Here is a 22,994-nt window from a genome sequence, read left to right on the forward strand (position 1 = left end):
TAGAGAAACAAACCAAAGGAATGAACAATCTATTCAATGAAATAATATCAGAAAATTTCCCAAATCTGAAGAATGAAACGGAAAACCAAGTACAAGAGGCTTATATGACTCCAAATATACAAAATTACAACAGACCCACACCAAGGCACATTATTATGAAAATACCTAACATACAAAATAAAGACAGAATTTTAGAGGCCGCCAGAGAAAAGAATCAAATTACATTCAGGGGGAAACCAATAAGAATATCAGCAGATTTTTCAATCCAGACCCTAAATGCTAGAAGGGCCTGGAACAACATTTACCAAGCCCTGAAAGAAAATGGTGCAACCAAGAATCTTATACCCAGCAAAACTTACTTTCAGATTTGACAAAGAAATAAGATCCTTCCATGATAAACAAAAGCTAAAGGAATTTACAAAAAGAAAGTCGGCATTATGGAACATTCTCAGCAAAATATTCCATGAGGAAGAGATGAAAAACAATGATGAAAATCAGCAACGGGAAGAATAGCCGAATAAAGGAGAAACCAAATCATAACAAAAAACAGAAATGAGTCAAATGACTGGGAATACAAATCATATCACAATAATAACCCTGAATGTTAATGGCCTGAACTCATCAATCAAAAAAGACATAGAATGGCAGATTGGATTAAAAAGAAAAATCCAACAATATGCTGCCTGCAAGAGACTCATCTCATAGAAAGAGATACCCATAGACTAAAGGTGAAAGGATGGGAAAAAACATACCATTCACATGGACACAGCAAAAAAGCTGGAGTATCCATCCTCATTTCAGATAATGTGAACTTCAAGCCAAAACTAGTCAGAAGGGATAAAGAAGGACATTACATACTGCTTAAGGGAAGCATAAATCAGCAAGACGTAACAATCATAAATATCTATGTCCCGAACATTGGCTCATCCATGTATGTCAAACAAATCCTTCTCAATTCCAGTAATCAAATAGACAACAACACAATAATACTAGGCGATTTTAATACACCTCTCTCACCACTGGATAGATTTTCCAAACAAAAATTGAATAAAGAAACCACAGATCTCAATAACACAATCAACAATTTAGACTTAACCGACATATATAGAATATACCATCCAACAAAGAACGAATACACTTTCTTTTCAGCAGCACATGGATCCTTCTCTAAAATAGACCATATTTTATGCCACAAAGCTACTGTTAGCAAATACAAGAAGATAGAGATACTACCTTGTACTCTATCAGACCATAAAGAATTGAAATTAGAAATAAATGACAGAACAAAAAATAGAAACTTCTCCAATACCTGGAGATTAAATAATACATTATTATATGATGAATGGATAACAGAAGACATCAGGAGGGAAATTAAAAAATTCTTAGAAGTAAACGAGAACAAAGACACATCATATCAAAATCTCTGGGACACTATGAAAGCAGTACTTAGAGAAAGATTTATTTCATGGGGCACATTCAACAAAAGAAGTAGAAATCAACAAATAAACGACTTAACACTACAGCTCAAAGCCCTAGAAAAAGAAGAGCAGACCAACACCACAAGTAGTAGAAGACAAGAAATAGTTAAAATCAGAGCTGAAATCAATGAAATTGAAACAAAAGAAACAATCGGAAAGATTTTTTTTTTTTTTTTTTTTGCGGTGCTGGGGATCGAACCCAGGGCCTTGTGCTTGCAAGGCAAGCACTCTACCGACTGAGCTATCTCCCCAGCCCAACAATCGGAAAGATTAACAAAATAAATAGTTGGTTCTTTGAAAAAATAAACAAAATTGATAAGCCCTTAGCCACACTAACAAAGAGAAAGAGGGAGAAAACTCAGATTACTAAAATTTGGAATGAACAAGGAAATATCACAACAGGCACGAGTGAAATACAAAACATAATTAGGAGCTATTTTGAAAATCTATACACCAACAAAACAGAAAACCCGAAGACATCAACAAGTTTCTAGAGACATATGAATTACCTAAACTGAACGAGGAGGACATACACAACTTAAATAAATCAATTTCAAGCAATGAAATAGAAGAGGTCATCAAAAGTCTACCAACAAAGAAAAGTCTGGGGCCAGATGGGTTCTCAGCCGATTCTACAAAACCTTTAAAGAAGAGCTCATTCTAATACTCCTCACAGTATTCCATGAAATAGAAGAGGAGGGAACTGTCCCAAACTCATTCTATGAAGCCAGTATCACCCTGATACCTAAACCAGACAGAGACACATCGAGGAAAGAAAATTTCAGACCAATATCCTTAATGAACATCGACACAAAAATTCTCAACAAAATTTTAGCAAATCGCATCCAAAAATATATTAAAAAGATAGCGCACCACGATCAAGTGGGTTTTATCCCAGGGATGCAAGGTTGGTTCAACATCCGGAAATCAATAAATGTTATTCACCATATCAACAGACTTAAAGTTAAGAATCACATGATTATTTCAATAGATGCAGAAAAAGCATTCGATAAAATACAGCATCCCTTCATGCTTAAAACACTAGAAAAAATTGGGGTAGTGGGAACATTCCTTAACATTGTAAAGGCCATGTACGCCAAGTCCATGGCCAATATCATTCTAAATGGTGAAAAACTGAAAGCATTCTCCTTAAAAACTGGAACAAGGCAGGGATGCCCTCTTTCACCACTTCTATTCAACATCGTCCTTGAAACTCTAGCCAGAGCAATTAGACAAACTAAAGAAATTAAAGGGATACGAATTGGAAAAGAAGAACTCAAACTATCCCTGTTCACTGATGACATGATTATATATTTAGAGGAACCTGGAAATTTCACCAGAAAACTTTTAGAACTCATAAGTGAATTCAGTAAAGTAGCAGGTTACAAGATCAATGCTCATAAATCCAATGCATTTTTACACATAAGTGATGAATCTTCAGAAAGAGAAATTAGGAAAACTACCCCATTCACAATAACATCGAAAAAAACAAAATACTTGGGAATCAATCTCACAAAAGAGGTGAAAGACCTCTACAATGAGAACTACAGAATACAGAACACTAAAGAAAGAAATTAAAGAAAATCTTAGAAGATAGAAAGATCTCCCATGTTCTTGGATAGACAGAATTAATATTGTCAAAATGGCCATACTACCTAAAGTGCTATACAGATTCAATGCAATTCCAATTAAAATCCCAATGATGTACCTTACAGAAATAGAGCAAGCAATTATGAAATTCATCTGGAAGAATGAAAAACCCAGAATAGCTAAAGCAATCCTCAGTAGAAAGAGCGAAGCAGGGGGTATCACAATACCAGATCTTCAACTCTATTACAAAGCAATAGTAACAAAAACGGCATGGTATTGGTACCAAAATAGACAGGTAGATCAATGGTACAGAATAGAGGACATGGACACAAACCCAAATAAATACAATTTTCTCTTACTAGACAAAGGGGCCAAAAATATGCAATGGAGAAAAGATAGCCTCTTCAACAAATGGTGCTGGGAAAACTGGAAAACCATATGCAACAGAATGAAATTAAACCCCTATCTCTCACCCTGCACAAAACTCAACTCAAAATGGATCAAGGACCTCAGAATCAGACCAGAGACCCTGCATCTTATAGAAGAAAAATTAGGTCCAAATCTTCAACTTGTTGGCTTAGGATCAGACTTCCTTAACAGAACTCCCATAGCACAAGAAATAAAAGCAAGAATCAATAACTGGGATAGATTCAAACTAAAAAGCTTTCTCTCAGCAAAGGAAACTATCAGTAATGTGAAGAGAGAGCCTACAGAGTGGGAGAATATCTTTGCCAATCATACTTCAGATAGAGTGCTAATTTCCAGAACATATAAAGAACTCAAAAAACTCTACACCAAGAATACAAATGGGTTAAGGAAATGAATAGACACTTCACAGAAGAAGATGTACAAGCAATTAACAGATACATGAAAAAATGTTCAACATCTCTAGTAATAAGAGAAATGCAAATCAAAACTACCCTGAGATTCCATCTCACCCCAATTAGAATGGTGATTATCAAGAACACAAGCAACAATAGGTATTGGCGAGGATGTGGGGGAAAAGGTACACTCATACATTGCTGGTGGGGTTGCAAATTAGTGCAGCCACTCTGGAAAGCAGTATGGAGATTCGTCAGAAAGCTTGGAATGGAACCACCATTTGACCCAGCTGTCCCACTCCTTGGTCTATACCCAAAGGACTTAAAATCAGCATACTACAGAGATACAGCCACATCAATGTTCATTGCTGCTTAATTCACCATAGTCAGATTGTGGAACCAACCTAGATGTCCTGCAGTTGATGAATGGATAAAAAAACTGTGGCATATATATACAATGGAATATTACTCTGCCATGAAGAATGTTAAAATTATGGCATTTGCAGGCAAATGGATGAAATTGGAGAATATCATGCTAAGTGAGATAAGCCAATCTCAAAAATACTAAAGGACGAATGATCTCACTGATAAGCGGATGAGGATATATAATGGGGGGTTGGAGGTGTTAGCATTAGGGTTAGGATTAGGTTTAGGGTTAGGGTTAAGGAGGGTGGTAAGAATAGAGGAAGGAAGGACTGTATAGAGGGAAAAGAGGGGTGGGAGGGGTGGGGGGAAGGGGAAAAAATAACAGAATGAATCAAACAACATTACCCTATGTAAATTTATGATTACACAAATGATATGCCTTGACTCCATGTACAGAGAAACAACATGTATCCCATTTGTTTACATAAAAAAAAATATGATCTTCACAATATTTATGCTATTGCCTTTTTCTTTCTTTTTTTTCTGTTTTAGGTAGGGGAGGTATACTGAGGATTGAACCCAGGAGCACTCTACCACTGAGCTACACTCCCAACGCTCTTTATTTCTTATTTTGAAACAGGGGCTCGCTAAGTTGTTCAAGGTAGCCTCAAACCTGCCATTCTTCAGCCTCAGCCTCCCAAGTCACTGGGATTATAGTATATACCATCACAGTTGGCTACACACTTTTCTTGTTAGAATTGCAAAGACAAAGTCACCTCTCCAAAGTTAGCTACCAACAACCAAAAATGTTAAAAGTTCTCAGTGAATTATTTTCATACCTGTGTTTTCTTATGAGATACTTGCAGTGCCTCAATAAGTAATCTTTTGAAGGTCTACACAACTTCAGTGACCAGAAGTCATCAAGTCTCATCTTTGGAGAGCAAGATTTTCCTGGATTTCCACCAAATAAATAATGAACCTATGGTAAAACACAACAAACTAGATATTTTAAAAATGCACATATTTCAAGAAACTAAAGAAGCTATCCTAGTAAAATGTCTTCATTTTGGGAGCAGTGTATAATACTGTGAATTTTAAAAATTAAAAAATCACTACATTATTACCAAAGGCTTTTCTGTAGCTCAGTCTTTCTTCTTCTTTTGTTTTGTTTTTGTGGTGCTGGGGATTGAACCCAGGGCCTTGTGCTTACAAGGCAAGCACTCTACCAACTGCGCTCTATCCCCAGCCCTCTTCTTCTTTTTTTTTAGAACTAGGGATTGAACTCAGGCCTCATGCATGTTCTACCACTGAGCTATATCCCCAGTTCTTCTATTTACTTTAAAGCACTATGGCTACTTTAAGTTCTACTACCATGATTACAATGACAGCAGAAGACATGGAACAAAAGACATGATAGAAAAAAATTTTAAAAAAAAAGAAAGAAAGAAAAAAGAAGAAAAATGTGGGGGAAGAATTTAATCCAAGACAAATTTGTGGAAGACAGCAAATAATAGGCATTATCAAATTAATCAAGTGTTGATCAAAATAGTAAATAATAATTTTTTAAAACTGACATACACAATGAATTGAATCACCAAAACTAAAAACCTTACAAAAATTTTATCATCCTATTTTTCTTCAACCTAAATACCAAATGCTAAACGGCACATATAATTTGTAAAATAACTTTAAAAACATTATCCCACTATTCAATTAATACCAAAAAAGAAAAGTAAAAGGAAAGCAATAATGATTTCACTATTATATTACAGTTTTAATGTTATTCTGTCAAAAGTTTTAAAGCATTTCCTAAAATTTTGAAACACTATATTCAATGGTATTTATACCACAGAGATATTATTTCTGTTCTATATATGAAATTCACTTAACCCCTGAAATTGGAAGACTCTAAGAGGCTTTTTTTATTCAGTCTCATGGATCTTTCACCTAAGGGTCTCAAACTACATAGCACAGACTTTTTTTTTTTTTTTTTTTTTTTGACTTTCTGAATTTGGTTTATTTCACTTAACATAATATTCTCTAGTCCATCCATTTTCCTGCAAATGACATAATTTTACTCTTAATGGCTGAATAAAATTCCATTTTCTTCATCCATTCATCCACTGATGGACACCTAGGCTGATTCCAAAGTTTGTAGCACAGACTTTTAATCACTCATAGCTTAAACAGAAAGAATAGGGCTCTGTCAGTAAATTTCCATACAATCTGTGTCCAGTCACTAAACTACATGCTCAAAGGCAGAAATAGTTAAAGAAACTATGTACAAGATGATTTTCAAAAGGATGATGGAAAATAGGTCATTCACATGGAAAAATAAAGATAAAATGGCTTCTTACACAATGGAAAGTCTATCAAACCAGGAAGTTACATTTCTACTCCTTTCCATATCACTGATAAAGCTACCCAAATATTCAAAACTGTACTTTTTTTTGGTGGAGCTAAGGATCAGACCCAGGACTACATATATGCAAGCCAAGTACAAAAGCAGGCAATAACTGTTTTCAAAAGAGAAGTGCCAAGAATTATAGCCTATGCAAAAATAATTGTACTCCTACAGAATTTTAGGGAGAAGTGATACTGAATACTTAATACACATGCTACCATTTGCTATGCATCACAACTTTTATTCAAATCCACTTAAAAAACCAGATATATTTGGGGATTTTTTCAGATTAGGCCATGAAATGTTTACAGGTCAATGTAGTGAGCATACCTTGTGTAACTCATCATAAACAAGCTGGTGGGCGAATCTTGGACATGGTTCTTCTTCCTGCAGACTTTTACTTGGATTATCCTTTGCAGCCTGATCATTCTTATAGACACAAGACCTGCAAGACATTGTTTTTAAGGCATTCTACTCAAGAAAATTAGCAGCAATATTAATACAAATATAGCAAGCAAATTAATTTTCAGTGTCCAATTACCAACAAAAACAAATTATACATTTGTTTACATCAAAGCTTATAGTTCTGGTAACTCTTACAAAATAATATGAATTTGTTAGAACTGAGTTCTGAGGTTCTTTTACTAGCCATCAAATAGCTCACTTTAGAACAATCCATCTCATGCTGTGGAACACAAACAGCACATATGAAGGCTTGAACTGAAGGTTGAAAGGGATGCAATCCTGTTTATTATTCACAATAAAAAGACTCCCAGTACACTGCTTTCATTCTGATTATAAATAAACATTCTTTGCAAATAAACTAAGAAAACAATAAATTCCTTAGTTTCTGAGTACTACTATCCATTACTGAATGGATCAAGTTCTTTGAAGTGCTTCTGTTCTGTAGAATATTCACTTCTAGTGCCACCACAGAATGTGACAGCTGGATCATCTAGGTCAATATTTCCCAAAACAAATTGTGCAGAACCAGTTTTGTGAGATACTTAGGGTCCTGGTCTGGAAATGCTAAGTAATAGTGTCCTTAATCTACTCTAGAAAAACTTTTACATTTTATAAAAACTAAGGCCTGGGAACATTTTAAAAAGCAATGTTCTTTCACTGATGAATCTACTGAAAGAGAAAATTAGGAAAACTACCCCATTTGCAATAGCCTCCTCAAAAAAATAAAATGAAATAAAATACTTGGGAATCAATCTAACCAAAGAGGTGAAAGACCTCTACAAGGAAAACTATAAAAGCCTAAAGCAAGAAAGAAAATGAAGACAACGTTAGAAAGACCTCCCATGCGCCTGAATAGGCAGAATCAATATTGTCTAATGGCTATATTACCAAAAGCACTGTACAGATTTAATGCAATTCCTATCAAAATCCCAATGATATTCTTCATAGAACTATAAAAAGCAATCATGAAATTCATTTGGAAAAATAAGAGACCCAAAATAGTCAAAGCAATCCTGAGCAAGAAGAGTAAAGCAGGAGGCATCAAACGATATTACAGTCATATTAACAAAAATAGTATGGTGCTGGCACCAAAACAGATATGTAGACCAACGGCACAGAATAGAAGACACAGAGACAAACCCACATAAATGTGGTTATCTCATACTAGACAAAGGTGCCAAAAACACTCACTGGAGAAAAAATAGCTTATTCAACAAATGGTGCTGGGAAAATTGGAAATCAATATGTAACAAACTGAAATTTAACCCCTATCTTTCACCCTGTACAAAACTCAAAGTAGATCAAGACTTAGACATTAGAACAGAGACCCTGGTCCTAGTAGAAGAAAAAGTAGGCCCAAATCTTCACTATGTTGGCCTAGGATCTGACTTCCTTAACAAGACTCCTACAGCACAAGAAGTAAAATCAAGAATCAATAAATGGGATGGTATCAAACTAAAAAGCTTCTTCACAGCAAAGGAAACAATCAATAATGTGAAGAGAGAGTCTACAGAATGGGAGAAAATCTTTACCAGATGCACCTCAGATAGAGCATTAATCTCCAGGATATGTAAAGAACTCAAAAAACTTAATACCAAAAAACCAAATAACCCAAACAATAAATGGGCTAAGGAACTGAAGAGACACTTCACAGAAAAGGAAATGCAATCAATCAACAGATATATGAAAAAATGTTCAACATCTCTAGCAATTAGAGAAATGCAAACCAAAAAAGTACTCTAAGATTTTGGGTCATTCTAGTCAGAATGGTAATTATCAAGAGTATAGGTAACAATATGTTGGTGAGGATGTGGGGAAAAAGGTACACTCATACATTGGTGGTGGAACTACAAAACAGTGTAACCATTATGTAAAGCAGTATGGAGATTCCTCATAAAACTTGGAATGGAACCACCATTTGACCCAGCTATCCCACTCTTTGGTTTATACTCAAAGGACTTAAAATCAGAGTATTACAGTTATGAAGCCACATCAATGTTTATAGCAGCTCAACTCACAATAGTTAACCTATGGAACAAACCTAGGTATCCTACACAGATGAATGGATAAAGAAAATGTGGTATATATATATATACAAAATGGAATATTACTCAGCCTTAAAGAAGAACAAAATTATGGCATTTGCCAGTAAATGGATGGAGCTGAAGAATATCATGCTAACTGAAATAAGCCAATCCCAAAAAACCAAAGGTCAAATGGTTCTCTGATATTCAGATGCTAATTCACAATAAGGGGGGTGGTAAGGGAAAATACAGTTACTTTGAATTAGGTAGAGGGGAGTGAAGGGAGGGGAGGGGAGATGAGGGGAAGAAGGGTAGTAGAATGAACCAGATATTATTACCCTATGTACATATATAACTACATGACTGGTGTGATTCTACATCATTTATAACCAGAAAAATGAGAAATTATACTCCATTTATGTATGATGTGTCAAAGTGTATTCTACTGATAGGTATAACTAATAAGAACAAATTTTTAAAAATGAAAAAAAAATCTATAAAAAAAAGCATTGTTCTCAAGTTCACATATCTATTTTGTAGCGGACTAAAATATAATTCTACTGACTCCCTGACCAGGAGCTATCTACTAATTGAACAACACAGAATTCCAATCACACAACACCAATGTATACAAAGACACTGATTTTATCTATGATACTGACTTAAAAAAATATTGACTTTTAAAAAATATGGACAATTAAGGGCTGGGGAGATAGCTCAGCTGGAAGAGTGCTTGTCTCGCAAGCACAAGGCCCTGAGTTCGATCCCCACTACTGCAAAAAAAAAAAAAAAAAAAAAAAAAAAGGACAATTAAATGAACAATGTCACAAATTAACATACATTTCTCTCATCTTTTGAATAAACAACCTCACATAAATATACCACTGGGATTGCAGCAGAGTTAAGAGTTGCTTACCAACTATTCCTCACAATGTCATAAATCCAGAATGAATTTCTGACATTCTCTTCCCTTTTTTCCTTGTCTTTGCTGAGTCCAGATAAGACATGTATTTCATTCAGTTCTGGATCAATAGTTGCTCTCTGTGTAAATCCTGTCATTGGAACTATAAATTGAAAAAAAAAGAGATGACAACATTCATGTCACACAGATTAGTACTATTTAAAATATTATACATCTTTATCCTGTTCTATGTATCTATAGAACTTATCTTCTATTGAAAGACATAATCTGTTTTATTAAACAGTAGGAGATGGCTTATTGCCTTTTCCCTGCTCTGGATGTAAACTCCACAGGGCAGAGGTTGTTTTGTTCACTATTTTGTTCCCAGTGCCTAGGATAGTGCCTGACATGTAATAGTTACTCAACTATTTCTTGAAAGAATAAATGAATGGAGTTAGAGGAAGGGGAGAGTTATACAATATAATCGTTTTAATCTGAGATAGGAAAGATAATGCTCTGGATCAGTTCTAATTTAAAAGTAGAGACAAAAAATTCAAATTTTGACCTAGGGAAAAAAAACTTAGACCAAAAACGAGATGTAGTTTTGTTTAATAAAGTCAGGATCATTCAAAGTATCTGTTCATGACAGACAATCATTTCCAACAAAAAGTTAGAATTTTTTATTCTAAGGTATGTCAATTTGTTTTCCTGAGTATCTTTAACTCCCCAGTTAAAAAAGTTTTATTTTTCTAAGAAATCCATTAAATAAGTTATGATCATTCTATATTATCAAGTAATTTATAAAACACTGATGTGGCAAATGCAAATTTTTCTTACTTTTACTTAGAAACATTAGTTGAAATGTAATTTATATATATAGTCTATACATTTTATGGTCTCAGTAATTTCACAACATAATTGCCATGATATAAAATAATGTCACTTCTTTGATACTACATTTCTTTTAACCATGAACAACTGTCAAATTCTCAAAAAGCTAAACAAACATCAGATTGAAGAAAAATACTTAAATCAATCTAGAATATGAAGGCAGGAGATGCTGGCTATATTGATCTTGATTCTTTTTCTTTTCTTTCTTTCTTTTTTTTTTTCCTGGTACCAGGGATTAAATCCAGGGGTGCTTTATCATTGAGCAACATCCCCAGTCCTTTTTTTACTTTGAGAAAGGGTATGGCTAAGTTATGTGGATCTTGCTAAATTGCTGAGGCTGGCATCAAGCTTGTAATCCTCCTGGTTCAACCTCCCAAGTTGCTGGGATTACAGGTGTGTGCCACCATGCCTGAGCTGATACTTACTCTAATTTTGTAGAGTCAAATACTGATTTCTTCCTAGTTTATTCTAAACCCATGGGTCCTTTTACATTCCTATTCAATAAATTTGGGACATTTTGAAGACTGTCCAAATTTAGTCCACAGGGTACATATTACAAAATTAAAGGCACACATAAAACATAATGCATAATTTGTATGCACATATATTTGTATTTATTTTTATTTATACTGATCTAATCTTAACAACCTCAACTCTCAGACCACAGTTTTAGTGGTTAAGTAAGTACTTATGCAACAAACTGCTTACCTTAGAACCCCTACCAAAAGACCCACTGAAGGAACAGAAATTTTAGAGAGGAATGGAAATTAATGGAGAAAGAAAATCCAAATTCTGTAAAATGGTATAGTGGGGAGGATGCCATCAAGGAGAACAGATTAAAGAAACACTGGGATGAAAGGGGCAAGTAAGAGCACAGAAAATTATAAAATCAAATTTTACACACTTCATTTTATATAATATCAAATTCTGCTGAGAAAAAACTTAGTGGCAGAAGAGAGAATGACAAGGACTGCTTTGAAAAACAGAGGCAGTAGGTAGGTTTATAATACCCAAAGGTAAGACTACCATGTTTATAAAGCTATACTATTAGGTATTATTAAAAACTGTTTTTACCTCAAAGTATACTGCAAAATATACATTTCTTTCATCTTTTATATCCAATTCAACTCTTATGCTACATATTGTTGATTTTGCCTACAAGTTATTTATTCAATGCTATTATCTACTGAAGTATTTTATGGCTTTAAAAAAGATATAATTTACATACCATACAATTTATGCATTTAATATAGACACTTTGGTATATTTCAAATTATCACATTACTGTGAAATGACGTGAAATCATTTGAAATTTTAGAATATTTTTATGACTGCAAAAAGAAACCCTGCAACCTAATTAACAGCCATTTTCCATCTCCCCATGCCTACACCATTTTACATACCTACAACTAATTTATGAAGGCTCCAATTTTTCCACATCCTTATTGACACTTTTATTATTTTTTGGTAACAGGAATTAAACCTAGGGGTGCTTAACCACCAAGTCACATCCCCAGTCCTTTTTAAATTTATATATATATATTTTTTTTTATTTAGAGAGAGGACTTTGCTTAGTTGCTGAGACTGAATTTGAACTTGGGATCCTCTTGCCTCAGCCTCCTGAGCCACCAGATTACAGGTGTGTACCACTGTGCCTGGCTATTGTCTGTCTTTCATAGTATAATTATCTTAGTGTGTGTGAAGTAGCATTTTATCAAGAGTTTTCATCTGTACTTCCTAGTCATTTTTTTTTTTTTTTTTTAGTACTGAGTCATAAGTTCTTTATAAACACTGGATATGATTTGCAAAAAATTTTCTCCCATTCCTTGGGTTGTATTTGCATTTTCTTGTTTGTATATCTGTCTCTTTCATTTATAGTACTTGGGATTGAACCCAGGGATACTGACACAGAACCACATCCCCAGCTCTTTTTACTTTTTATTTTCAGACAGGCTCTCAAAAAGTTGCTTAGGGCCTCACTAAATTGCTGAGGCTGGCCTGAAACCTGAGATTCTCCTGCCTTAGCCTCCCTAGTCATTCGGATGACAGGTGTGCACTTTGGTGCCTGACTGACTTGATGGTATTCTTTGAAGCCCAAAGATGTTAAATTCTGATGAAGACCAGTTTATCCATTTTTTGTTGCTTGTGTTCTATTACTAATTTTGTGCTAGCTAGAGTTAGAGTGACACAGGAACACGTAAGACACAGCTAATTAATACACTAGGCACTAAAACAAAGATGTTCTTCAAAGTTAATAATGTCAAAATATAGTCTATAATAAATCACTGCATTCATATTGGCTTCACTGTCTCAAAATGATTTCAAACCAGTAAATTTTTAATCTTTCCAAATACTAATTCAATTCCTCAGGGTGTGGAAGAAATGGTTAATTTTCTTGAAAATGTTATTTTTGACAGTACAACATCAGAGTTCTTAAAATGTTTGCAACATTATACTATTTATAAGTCATTTCCAAGTTACCTTTGCTCCTGACACAATCAGATCTGTGTGCTCAATGGGTTTTTGAAGAACTTAAATACCAATTAGTATAAGAAACAAAAGGGAATGAAAGCAGGAAATCTTGGTTTAGTCCACACTTCCCAATTAACTACGTAATTTCATGCTAGAAAATTTTAGTGTCTATTTTCTTATCTAAAATTCAAAGTTAATCTAGGTAGTTTATTGGGACTTTTGAAGGTGACATTTTCTATTGTGATAAGACTCAGACGAGTATTAGGATAAAAGCTCCTAGCAATAGTAGCCATGGATAGGTAAGGCCATAGTATTTAGGCAATTGCAATTGCAAAGGAGTAGACTTGAATCAAGACGTAAGGAAGTAGCAGTAAACAATTCCCACCAAATGGAAATCACTCAGTATAAGAAGAACAGATGTTATATATTAAGTACAAAAAGTCTGTGGACTGGGATTAAGAGACCAAGATTGGAGCACAAATTTGTGAAAAACAAGAGTAAACATTTTTTACCAAATATTTTATAGGTATCAAAGCATTTTTCTTGGGCAAGGGTTATGGCTTAGTGGTAGAATGCTTGCCTAGCATGCAGAAGGCCCTGGGTTCGACCCCAGCACTGCAATCAATCAATCAATAAATAAATCTATCAATAAAATTTCTCTAAGACTACTCAAAGGCAAAATTGCAATCCCCCAAATATAAGAAAATGTTTACATATAAAATGTTTGCATGTGAATAGAAAAAAAAATTAAAAAGAACATACACTAAGTTATAAATAATCGTTATCTGGGAAGGAGTGGTCTTAAGGTACTTTCAGTTTCTATTATATAAGTACTATTTTTTTCCAATGTAGAATGCTTTTATAATTTTAAGAAAAAAAAAGAAAGTCCAAACCAAAATAAAGACAAAAAAATCTATCTGGGTAATAAGTGAGTGAAAAATTCTCACACATCCTCTCAAATTTTTCATGAAGAATATTTTTCATTAATATCTGAAATATTGCTATTTAGATGGGCTTAAGACAGTTTTACTGTCACTAAAAAAATGTTTCAAAGTAATTTTGCTGGCATTAGAGTTAACAAAACTAAAACTAGGCAATATGTTTTATAGCTTAAAGAATTCTAATTTTTTTCTTTAAAAATAATGAAAATTTACACCTAAAAAGTTCCTAAAAATGGGGGTGGGGGAGAGTTCAAATTTAATAATGAATATAACTATATTCATGGCCTTTTGCCTAAATTACAAACTGCACTTAATTTTAATTCTTACTTCCACCCATTCTGCAGTAATGATTCAAAAGACATTTCAGTAAACACAAAGTGAAGTTTCCTTATCTACTTTCAAAAGCAATCTAGGTTTCTAAGAAACTATTATATGTCCATTTCTGTTTTACAATAAATTGTTACCTTCCTTTGTAAACAGAAGGAAAAAATCCATTCTTCACTTTTAAATGGATATTTTATGAATTCTCGTTAAAGAAAACAAAAATGTAAAACAAAACCCACATATAAAAGTATAGTTTTGGGCTGGAGCTGTAGCTCAGTGGTAGAGAACTTGCCTGGCATGTGTGAGGCACTGTGTTCAATCTTCAGCACCACATATAAATAAATAAAATGAAAGGTATTGTGTCCATCTATACCTAAAAATATTTTTTAAAAAACTATATTTATAAAACATTTCATACATATATAAGAATTATGTCTAGCACTAGCAGGCATTTTAGGCTCTTGAATTTTTACTAATAGAAGCTGTTTATAAAATTTAAAGGCTGGACCTTCTAGTTTCAGAAAACAAACTCAACATGAACAGTACTTCCCTTCTTTCCTGCACCCCAGTGAATGAGCAGAAGACATTTACGCCCAAAAGGAAAAAACAGCGCCAGAAAAGAAGACAGTATATCATCAGGAGGTAAGAAATTTTCAACAATCTTAAAATATAGCAGTTGAGCTCATACTGACAAAAGAAACCTGTCAAGAAAAAGGCCAATGCACCAGAGATAAAACATGGAAAAATTTCACCAAATACAAAAAACAAGTGGAGTATGAGGCAACTCTTTGCCATTATGGTTTCATGACTTTGAATTTTGGTCCTAGTGTTTTTCTTCAGGCAACAATAAATTTTGATCAGCATTTATCACAGACTTCTAACATTCCTATTTATTTTTCATGGAGTCCTGCTTCCAAATGAGTTTCCAATGTGAGTCATTTATATGGCACACTTTCTGAGGCAAATATACCTGAGAATATTTTAATTCGCTCTCATATCTGAAAGTTTGGATTTAAATTTCTTGGTTTGTTGTTTTTCTTGGGTAGTTTTTAATTTTACTGTGTTCTTCCATTTAGTACTGCTGTTAAACTATCTGATATATATCTACCTTCTTGTCCCATATACCCATGTCCTTTCTCTCAGAAATCTTTTGGGGTTTTTTCTTTGATATTCTTAATTTTGCCTTAAAATGCCTAAGTATGCATTTTTCCTTAATTGTCTTATCTGGTATACTATGAACTCTTTCACAACCTGAAGCCTTCATCTTTTTTGAATTCTGGAAAATTTACCTCCTTTTTTCATTTGTTTTTTATTTATTTTGTCTTCTTAAAATTTTTATTTTTCTCTCCAACTCAAAATCCTTTTAAGATGTTGGCATGTGTACAACTATTCTCCATATCTTTCTTTCTTTCTTCTGGTGGCAGTGCTGGGGATCAAACCCATGGCCTCCAATAAGTACTGTATTACTGAGCTACATCCCAGACCATTTTATCTTGAGACAGGGCCTCAGTGAGTTGTCTAGGCTGGCCTCAAACTTGCGATCCTCCTGACTCAGTCTCCTGAGTAGCAGGGATTACAGGTGTGCGCCACTACACCTGGTCATTTTTTCGTATCTTCTCTTTATTTTTTCCCTACTTCTTTTTGGAAGAGTGTTCATTCTAATTTTTCAAGTGATTAATTCACTCACCCTGCTTATATGTATTCTTTATTTCAATTATTTTCATTTCTATATCGATATGGTTGTCTTATGAATTTTAAAATCTTATTTCATATTATGATTGTAGCATATGTTCCCTGATAGCTTTAAGTATACTGAACATATTTTGTTTTGTTTTTTACAGTTCAGAGGGTTTTTTTTTGTTTTTTTGTTTTTGTTTTTGTTTTAATCATGCTATGAATTCATAGGGAAGTGATTCTAGCAGCTCAGGCTCCTTTCCATCAGTCCTCACAAAGTTTGCTTCTCTGAGAAAGCAGGTTGGTGCTTCTGATCATTTTCCTTCATGTATTTCAGGATGATGTCCTGGCTCTTTAGAGTGCTTGATATGCTTACAACACAAATTAATTCTCTTGGCAAAATTCTTGTCCCAATTTGCTTATAACAATGCCAAAAGAATGGGTTTGGGTATTTTGGTTTGTTTTGGTACTGGGGATTGAACCTGGGGGTACTTTACCATTGAGCTACACCCCTAGCCCTTTTTATTTTTGAGACAAGGTCTCCCTAAGTTACCCAGGTTGGCCTCAAATTTGTGATCTTTCTGCCTCAGTCTCCCAAGTCACTGGGATCACAGGTGTGGGCCACAGCACCCAGTGCTGCCAACAGAATGTTGAATAATGCTGTAAACTCAGTTTTGCCATGATAACATTTGGTACCATGTACCCATTCCTTTTTGAATAGTACCAATTCCCTTGAGGTCTACAGTATCAGTTATCATACAGATTCACAAGTATGTGACCAAAGGAACAACTCCATGTTTTCTATAATGCCTAGAGAACATGTGTCAGGAACCTGTCCTTCATGCTCCTCATTTCAGCAAACTACTGGAAGATGGAGATTCTGGCTGAAAGGCAATTACCTTTATTTAAAATTCTTGGTTCATCTAACTCTAATAACTCTGCTTTATATCACATATATTATAAACTTATTTATTTTGAGATACTTATCTAGTTATGTTGGTCTGTGAGGTAATATTTTTGAGGACATCAGCTCTTCCTTCTGATAAGATACACCTGTGAGGACTCTAAGGCTAGGCTTGAACTGGCATCAGTACCAGTGAGTTTAAGGGAAATGGAAGGGAAAAGCCACAGGGTATAAAGCCCAGGCACAAAGAACCAGTTAATCACTTCTGCATACAATCATGTCCCCATGTAAGGGTTTCATACTTTTGAAATCTTTGGGGGAAGCAAACAGCAGTCTCCTGGACTTGAAAGAGGAAGACAGGAAAAAATAAACTACTGAGAGCAGATATCAGTTCATGTCTGTATCAATTCTGAACTCCAACAGAGTTTCTGTGAGGCCATAACGTACTGCTCTTTGTATTTTGACACTAGTGGGACAGGCTACTGCTACTTGTTTCTATAGTGAAGGGACGAGAATAAACTCAATGTAAGTTGAGGGAGAAATGGCTTTCAGACTCCTTTAAAATGAGTTTCTGAAATCTAGCTGCCTCTCATTTTTATTTCTGCAGTTTTGATTTTGGGTAACGGAATTAACAGTCTGTGTTAGTTCACGTTGACAGAAGTATTTTATAGCATTCCACATTGTATGAATTTTAACTAATTATGTATATTATGTTACATACATAATTATAATAATTGGTTCAATAAAAATGGCATTATCAACAACCAAAAAGACCTAAAGGCCAAAACAAAGAAATAAGCTGTCATTTTAACATGTCACAACTAATACAACCTTCTATTTAGTAGTTTCTAATGGGTGGGGGAGAAGAGAAGAAAAGGACAAATTTACAACATACATGACCCTAAAGGCTTCTGGACTCAAATGCCAAAAGTTTCACTCAATGCCAAGAATCTTTTAAGAGTCTTTATAAACTGACTCAAAGAAAAATTAATCAAGAAGATGAGTAAATGAGATCATATGTTAATCATGAACACATTTTGAAAGGACACTTATCTGAAAAAACAAGATGAGAATTACACAACAAATTATCACTGCCAATCTGTTATTTTTAGAAATTGTCTGAGAGATTACAATGATAATCCTTCAACTTCCCTATTTCTTCTTCAGTACCTTCAAAACTTAAAATAGGACAACTAAAAGGGGAAATAAAAAATATTTTATCTGACAGTCTGAATCATATTTTTATTTTCTCATTCCTTGGTTTACCCAATAAGTCAATGAGGGTGGTTGCCAGAATTTTCAACTTATCAGGAAATCTTAGGGGGGGGATAAATATAGTAGTATTTTTGAAGTCTTTTCGATTCCAGAGGAAGGCACATTATTGCATTAATTCATGAACTACTCACCCCTATATTTGCTTCATGGTTAAAAGCGCACATTTATTATTAATTACTTTAGCTACAACACAGGAAAAGAACAAGCTTCGGAACTATCACAAAAATAAGAAATTAAAAAAAAAAACAATTCTCCATATATTCTCTATTTATTAGGTTATCTTCACATAAAAGTCACAGGAAAGCTAACAGTGGATTAATTAGTTCATGTAACAAAATTTTGCAAACACAGTTTTAGGACTGTCTCAACAGTTCAACTAAATCATGGTACTAGGTTAACATCTCTGCAACTATCTAGGATTTCTCCTCCCCTCATTTCTGAAAGTTGCCAGTATCAGCGCTAAACATCATATCCTTATATAAAACACCTAAGGCAGGGATGGAAAGGGCTCTTCTAGCTCCATTTTCATTAGAAAGGACTTTTTCTCTCCAAAATCCTCCAGCTGAGTTTTCTTTTTCTTTTTCTTTTCTTTTTTTTTTTTGGGTGCTGGGGATCAAACCCAGGGCCTTGTGCTTACAAGGCAAGCACTCTACCGACTGAGCTATCTCCCCAGCTCCTCCAGCTGAGTTTTCTATGTCTCACTGGCCATAACTAGGTCACATGGGAAAGATGTAAACAAATAATCTGGGTTTATAAGATGTGGCACTGAGCGGTGGCAGCGGCGCGGAGCAGGACCAGGCTCTGTTCAACCAGGACATGGAGTCGGAGGGTGGCGCTGCGACCTCTTTGACTGCGGATCTGGCCATCCCCAAGGAGATACTGATCACAAATATCTAAAAATGGGATTGATGTTGAGATTGACCAATCTTCTGGAAGTCATCTGATGAAGTCCAGTCACCAACAGGTGTTTGTCTCAGAAATCATAAACATAGATGGATCTCAATGGAGTCAGAAATGGGGCTTGGGAAATCAGAAACCTACATCAAACTAGAAAAACTTGGAAAGGGTACATATGCAATACTTTATAAGGGAAAAAGTAAACTGACAGAAATTTTGGTGGAAATTCTGTTTGGAACACAAAGAAGGCACACCCAGTACAGCTAAAAGAGAAGTTTTACTCTTAAAGGATTTAAAACATGCAAACATAGTAACCTTACAAGATATCATTTACACAGATAAATCTTTGACTCTGGTCCTTGAGTATCTGATGTTTCTATACCAAATTCTACATGGATTAACTTATTGCCACAGAAGAATGGTGTCGCATCAAGACTTGAAACCACAGAACCTTCTCATTAATAGAAAAGGGAAGACTGATCCTGGGCTGACATGTTGAAGATTTAGACCTATATTTTCTTCTATAAGATGAAGGGTCTCTGGTCTGATTCCGAGGTCCTTGATCCATTTTGAGTTGAGTTTTGTGCAGGGTGAGAGATAGGGGTTTAGTTTCATTCTGCTGCATGTGGATTTCCAGTTTTCCCAGCACCATTTGTTGAAGAGGCTATCTTTTCTCCATTGCATATTTTTGGCCCCTTTGTCTAGTAAGAGAAAATTGTATTTATTTGGGTTTGTGTCCATGTCCTCTATTCTGTACCATAGATCTACCTGTCTATTTTGGTGCCAATACCATGCTGTTTTTGTTACTATTGCTTTGTAGTATAGTTGAAGGTCTGGTATTGCGATATCCCCACCTTCACTGTTCCTGCTAAGGATTGCTTTAGCTATTCTGGGTTTCTTATTCTTCCAGATGAATTTCATGTTTTCTTGCTCTACTTCTGTGAGGTACATCAATTGGGATTTTAATTGGAATTGCATTGAATCTGTATAGCACTTTTGGTAGTATGGCCATAGACTTTCTTAACAGGACTTCCATAGCACAAGAAATAAAAGCAAGAATCAATAACTGGGATAGATTCAAATTAAAAAGCTTTCTCTCAGCGAAGGAAACTATCAGCAATGTGAAGAGAGAGCCTACAGAGTGGGAGACTATCTTTGCCACTCATACTTCAGATAGAGCACTGATTTCCAGATTATATAAAGAACTCAAAAAACTCTACACCAAGAATACAAATAATCCAATCAACAAATGGGCTAAGGAAATGAACAGACACTTCACAGAAGAAGATCTATAAGCAATCAACAGATATTTAAAAAAATGTTCACCATCTTGAGTAATAAGAGAAATGCAAATCAAAACTACCCTAAGATATCATCTCACCCAAATTAGAATGCCGATTTTCAAGAATACAAGCAACAATAGGTGTTGGCAAGGATGTGGGGAAAAAGGTACATTATACATTGCTGATGGGGTTGCAAATTAGTGCAGCCACTCTGGAAAGCAGTGTGGAGATTCCTTAGAAAGTTTGGAATGGACCCACCTTTTGACCCAGCTATCCCACTCCTCGGACTATACCCAAAAGACTTAAAATCAGCATACTACAGAGCTGCAGCCACATCAATGTTCATAGCTACTCAATTCACAATAGCCAGATTGTGGAACCAACCTAGATGTCCTTCAATTGATGAAGGGATAAAGAAACTGTGGTATACATGTACAATGGAATATTACTCAGCCATAAAGAAGAATAAAATTATGGCATTTGCAGGCAAATGGATGAAACTGGAGAATATCATGCTAAGTGAGATAAGCCAATCTCAAAAAACCAAAGGAAGAATGATCTCACTGATAAGTAGATGATGACACATAATGGGAGTGGGAGGGAGCAAGAATGGAGGAAGGAGGGACTGTACAGAGGGAAAAGAGGGATGTGAGGGGTGGGGGGAGGGAAAAATAACAGAATGAATAAACAACATTACCCTATGTAAATATATGATTACACAAATGGTATGCCTTTACTACATGTACAAATAGAGAAACAGCATGTATCCCATTTTGTTTACAATAAAAATAAATTTTAAAAAATAAATAAATAAAAATAAACAAGGGAAATTAAAAAAAAAAAGAAAGAATCTGCAAAAGGGTAATAATGACTGGTTTAAACTAATCATGATTCCTCCTCTGGGACTGGGCAATCTGCCTTTAAACAAAATTATGGTTTGTTTAATAAGAAAGGACCAATGGGTAGGCAAATAACAATGCTGCCACATTCTTATCTTCTAAATTTGGGATATTTTAAATGTTTGCTACGACCTTATTAAGCTCTAGCAACAATTCTAGTTTAAAACTTGTTTTATTTTACTTAAACCCAGGTTTCTACCACTCATCATTTATTTTTTTTATAAAACTGTAACTAGCTTTTGACATTCAACAATATTGTATTTACTGATCTACCTCATTTGTATTAAGCTACAAAGAATTAATCTCATGAATGGGTCAACCACAATTTATCTAACTGATGGACAATAAAAAGTTGTCTCCAGACTTTTTCCTCTTGCAAACGGTACTGCAATAAATGTCTGTACATCTTTATTTATTTACTTTTTAAATGTAGCTGTGAAGTACATAAGATGAATTCCTGGGGAAAAAGTGCTCTTTTTAAAGAGTATATATCATATATATATATATATATATATATATAAATGTTTTTTTTTTTGGGTGCTGGGGATATGAACTCAGGGCCTTGATGCTTGGAAGGCAAGCACTCTACTGACTGAGCTATCTCCCCAGCCCTATCTTTTATATTTTAATAGACAAAAAGTATTCTCAAAAAAAGACTGCACTCATCCAGAGTGTAAGAGAATATCTGCTTTCTCATAACCATACCAACGTTCATGAGTGATCTTTTAATTTTTATTTTAAATTATGAATGCAGTGGAGCATCTTTACTGAAGTAAATTTCCTTGTTAACTGAATTTTTTTTTTTGGAAATGTTTATTCAAGCCATTTGTCCTACTAGATGATTATCCCTTTTTGACTCATTTCTAAGAGTTGTTGTTTACAGTAAGACACTAACTAAGCTTTATCTTAGCTAGTTGGTCATTTACTATTTGATATTTAAGTATTTATATATAATCTTATTGATTTGCTAAATATCAAATAATCTCTTTATGATTTCTGGGTTTTATGGCATGTTTGAAAATATTTATTCCCAATCCTAGATTATTTTAAAAATTTGTATTATAATTTTATTCAAGTATACTTGGAATTTTCTTTGATATACAAACAGGGATCCAAATTTTCCTTTTTTAAAATGCCAGCTCTTAAGGTTTATATCATTTACTATATAATATACTTTCCCTCTCTGATGGGAAATGACAACTTTACCATATACTAAATTCTCATACATATTGGGAATATTTTTATGTTGTTCCATAATGCAGCTTTATAAATATCTGGTAATGCTAGTATTACCTCATCATTTTTCATTTTCAAAGCTGTTTTTAGTGTTCTTGAATGTTTGTTTTTATAGATGAACTAATTCATTCACATTTACTATCAAATAA

At 34.4% G+C, this 22,994-nt stretch overlaps 1 protein-coding gene across 3 annotated transcripts in view; it reads right to left on the bottom strand.

Moving 5' to 3' along the window:
- Window positions 1-22,994, bottom strand: part of Mkln1 (muskelin 1) — a 319,704-nt gene that overhangs the window by 21,328 nt on the left and 275,382 nt on the right. For all 3 annotated transcript variants that reach the window (XM_047562794.1, XM_047562793.1, XM_047562795.1), the window contains 3 exons: window positions 10,065-10,212; window positions 6,990-7,104; window positions 5,095-5,234 (listed from right to left, as the gene is read on the bottom strand). In XM_047562794.1, the coding sequence (XP_047418750.1) occupies window positions 5,095-5,234; window positions 6,990-7,104; window positions 10,065-10,212 (403 nt within the window). The remainder of the gene's footprint in view (window positions 1-5,094; window positions 5,235-6,989; window positions 7,105-10,064; window positions 10,213-22,994) is intronic.

This window comes from Sciurus carolinensis, chromosome 8 (genome assembly GCF_902686445.1).
Source record: "Sciurus carolinensis chromosome 8, mSciCar1.2, whole genome shotgun sequence".
Taxonomy (NCBI): Eukaryota; Metazoa; Chordata; class Mammalia; order Rodentia; family Sciuridae; genus Sciurus; species Sciurus carolinensis.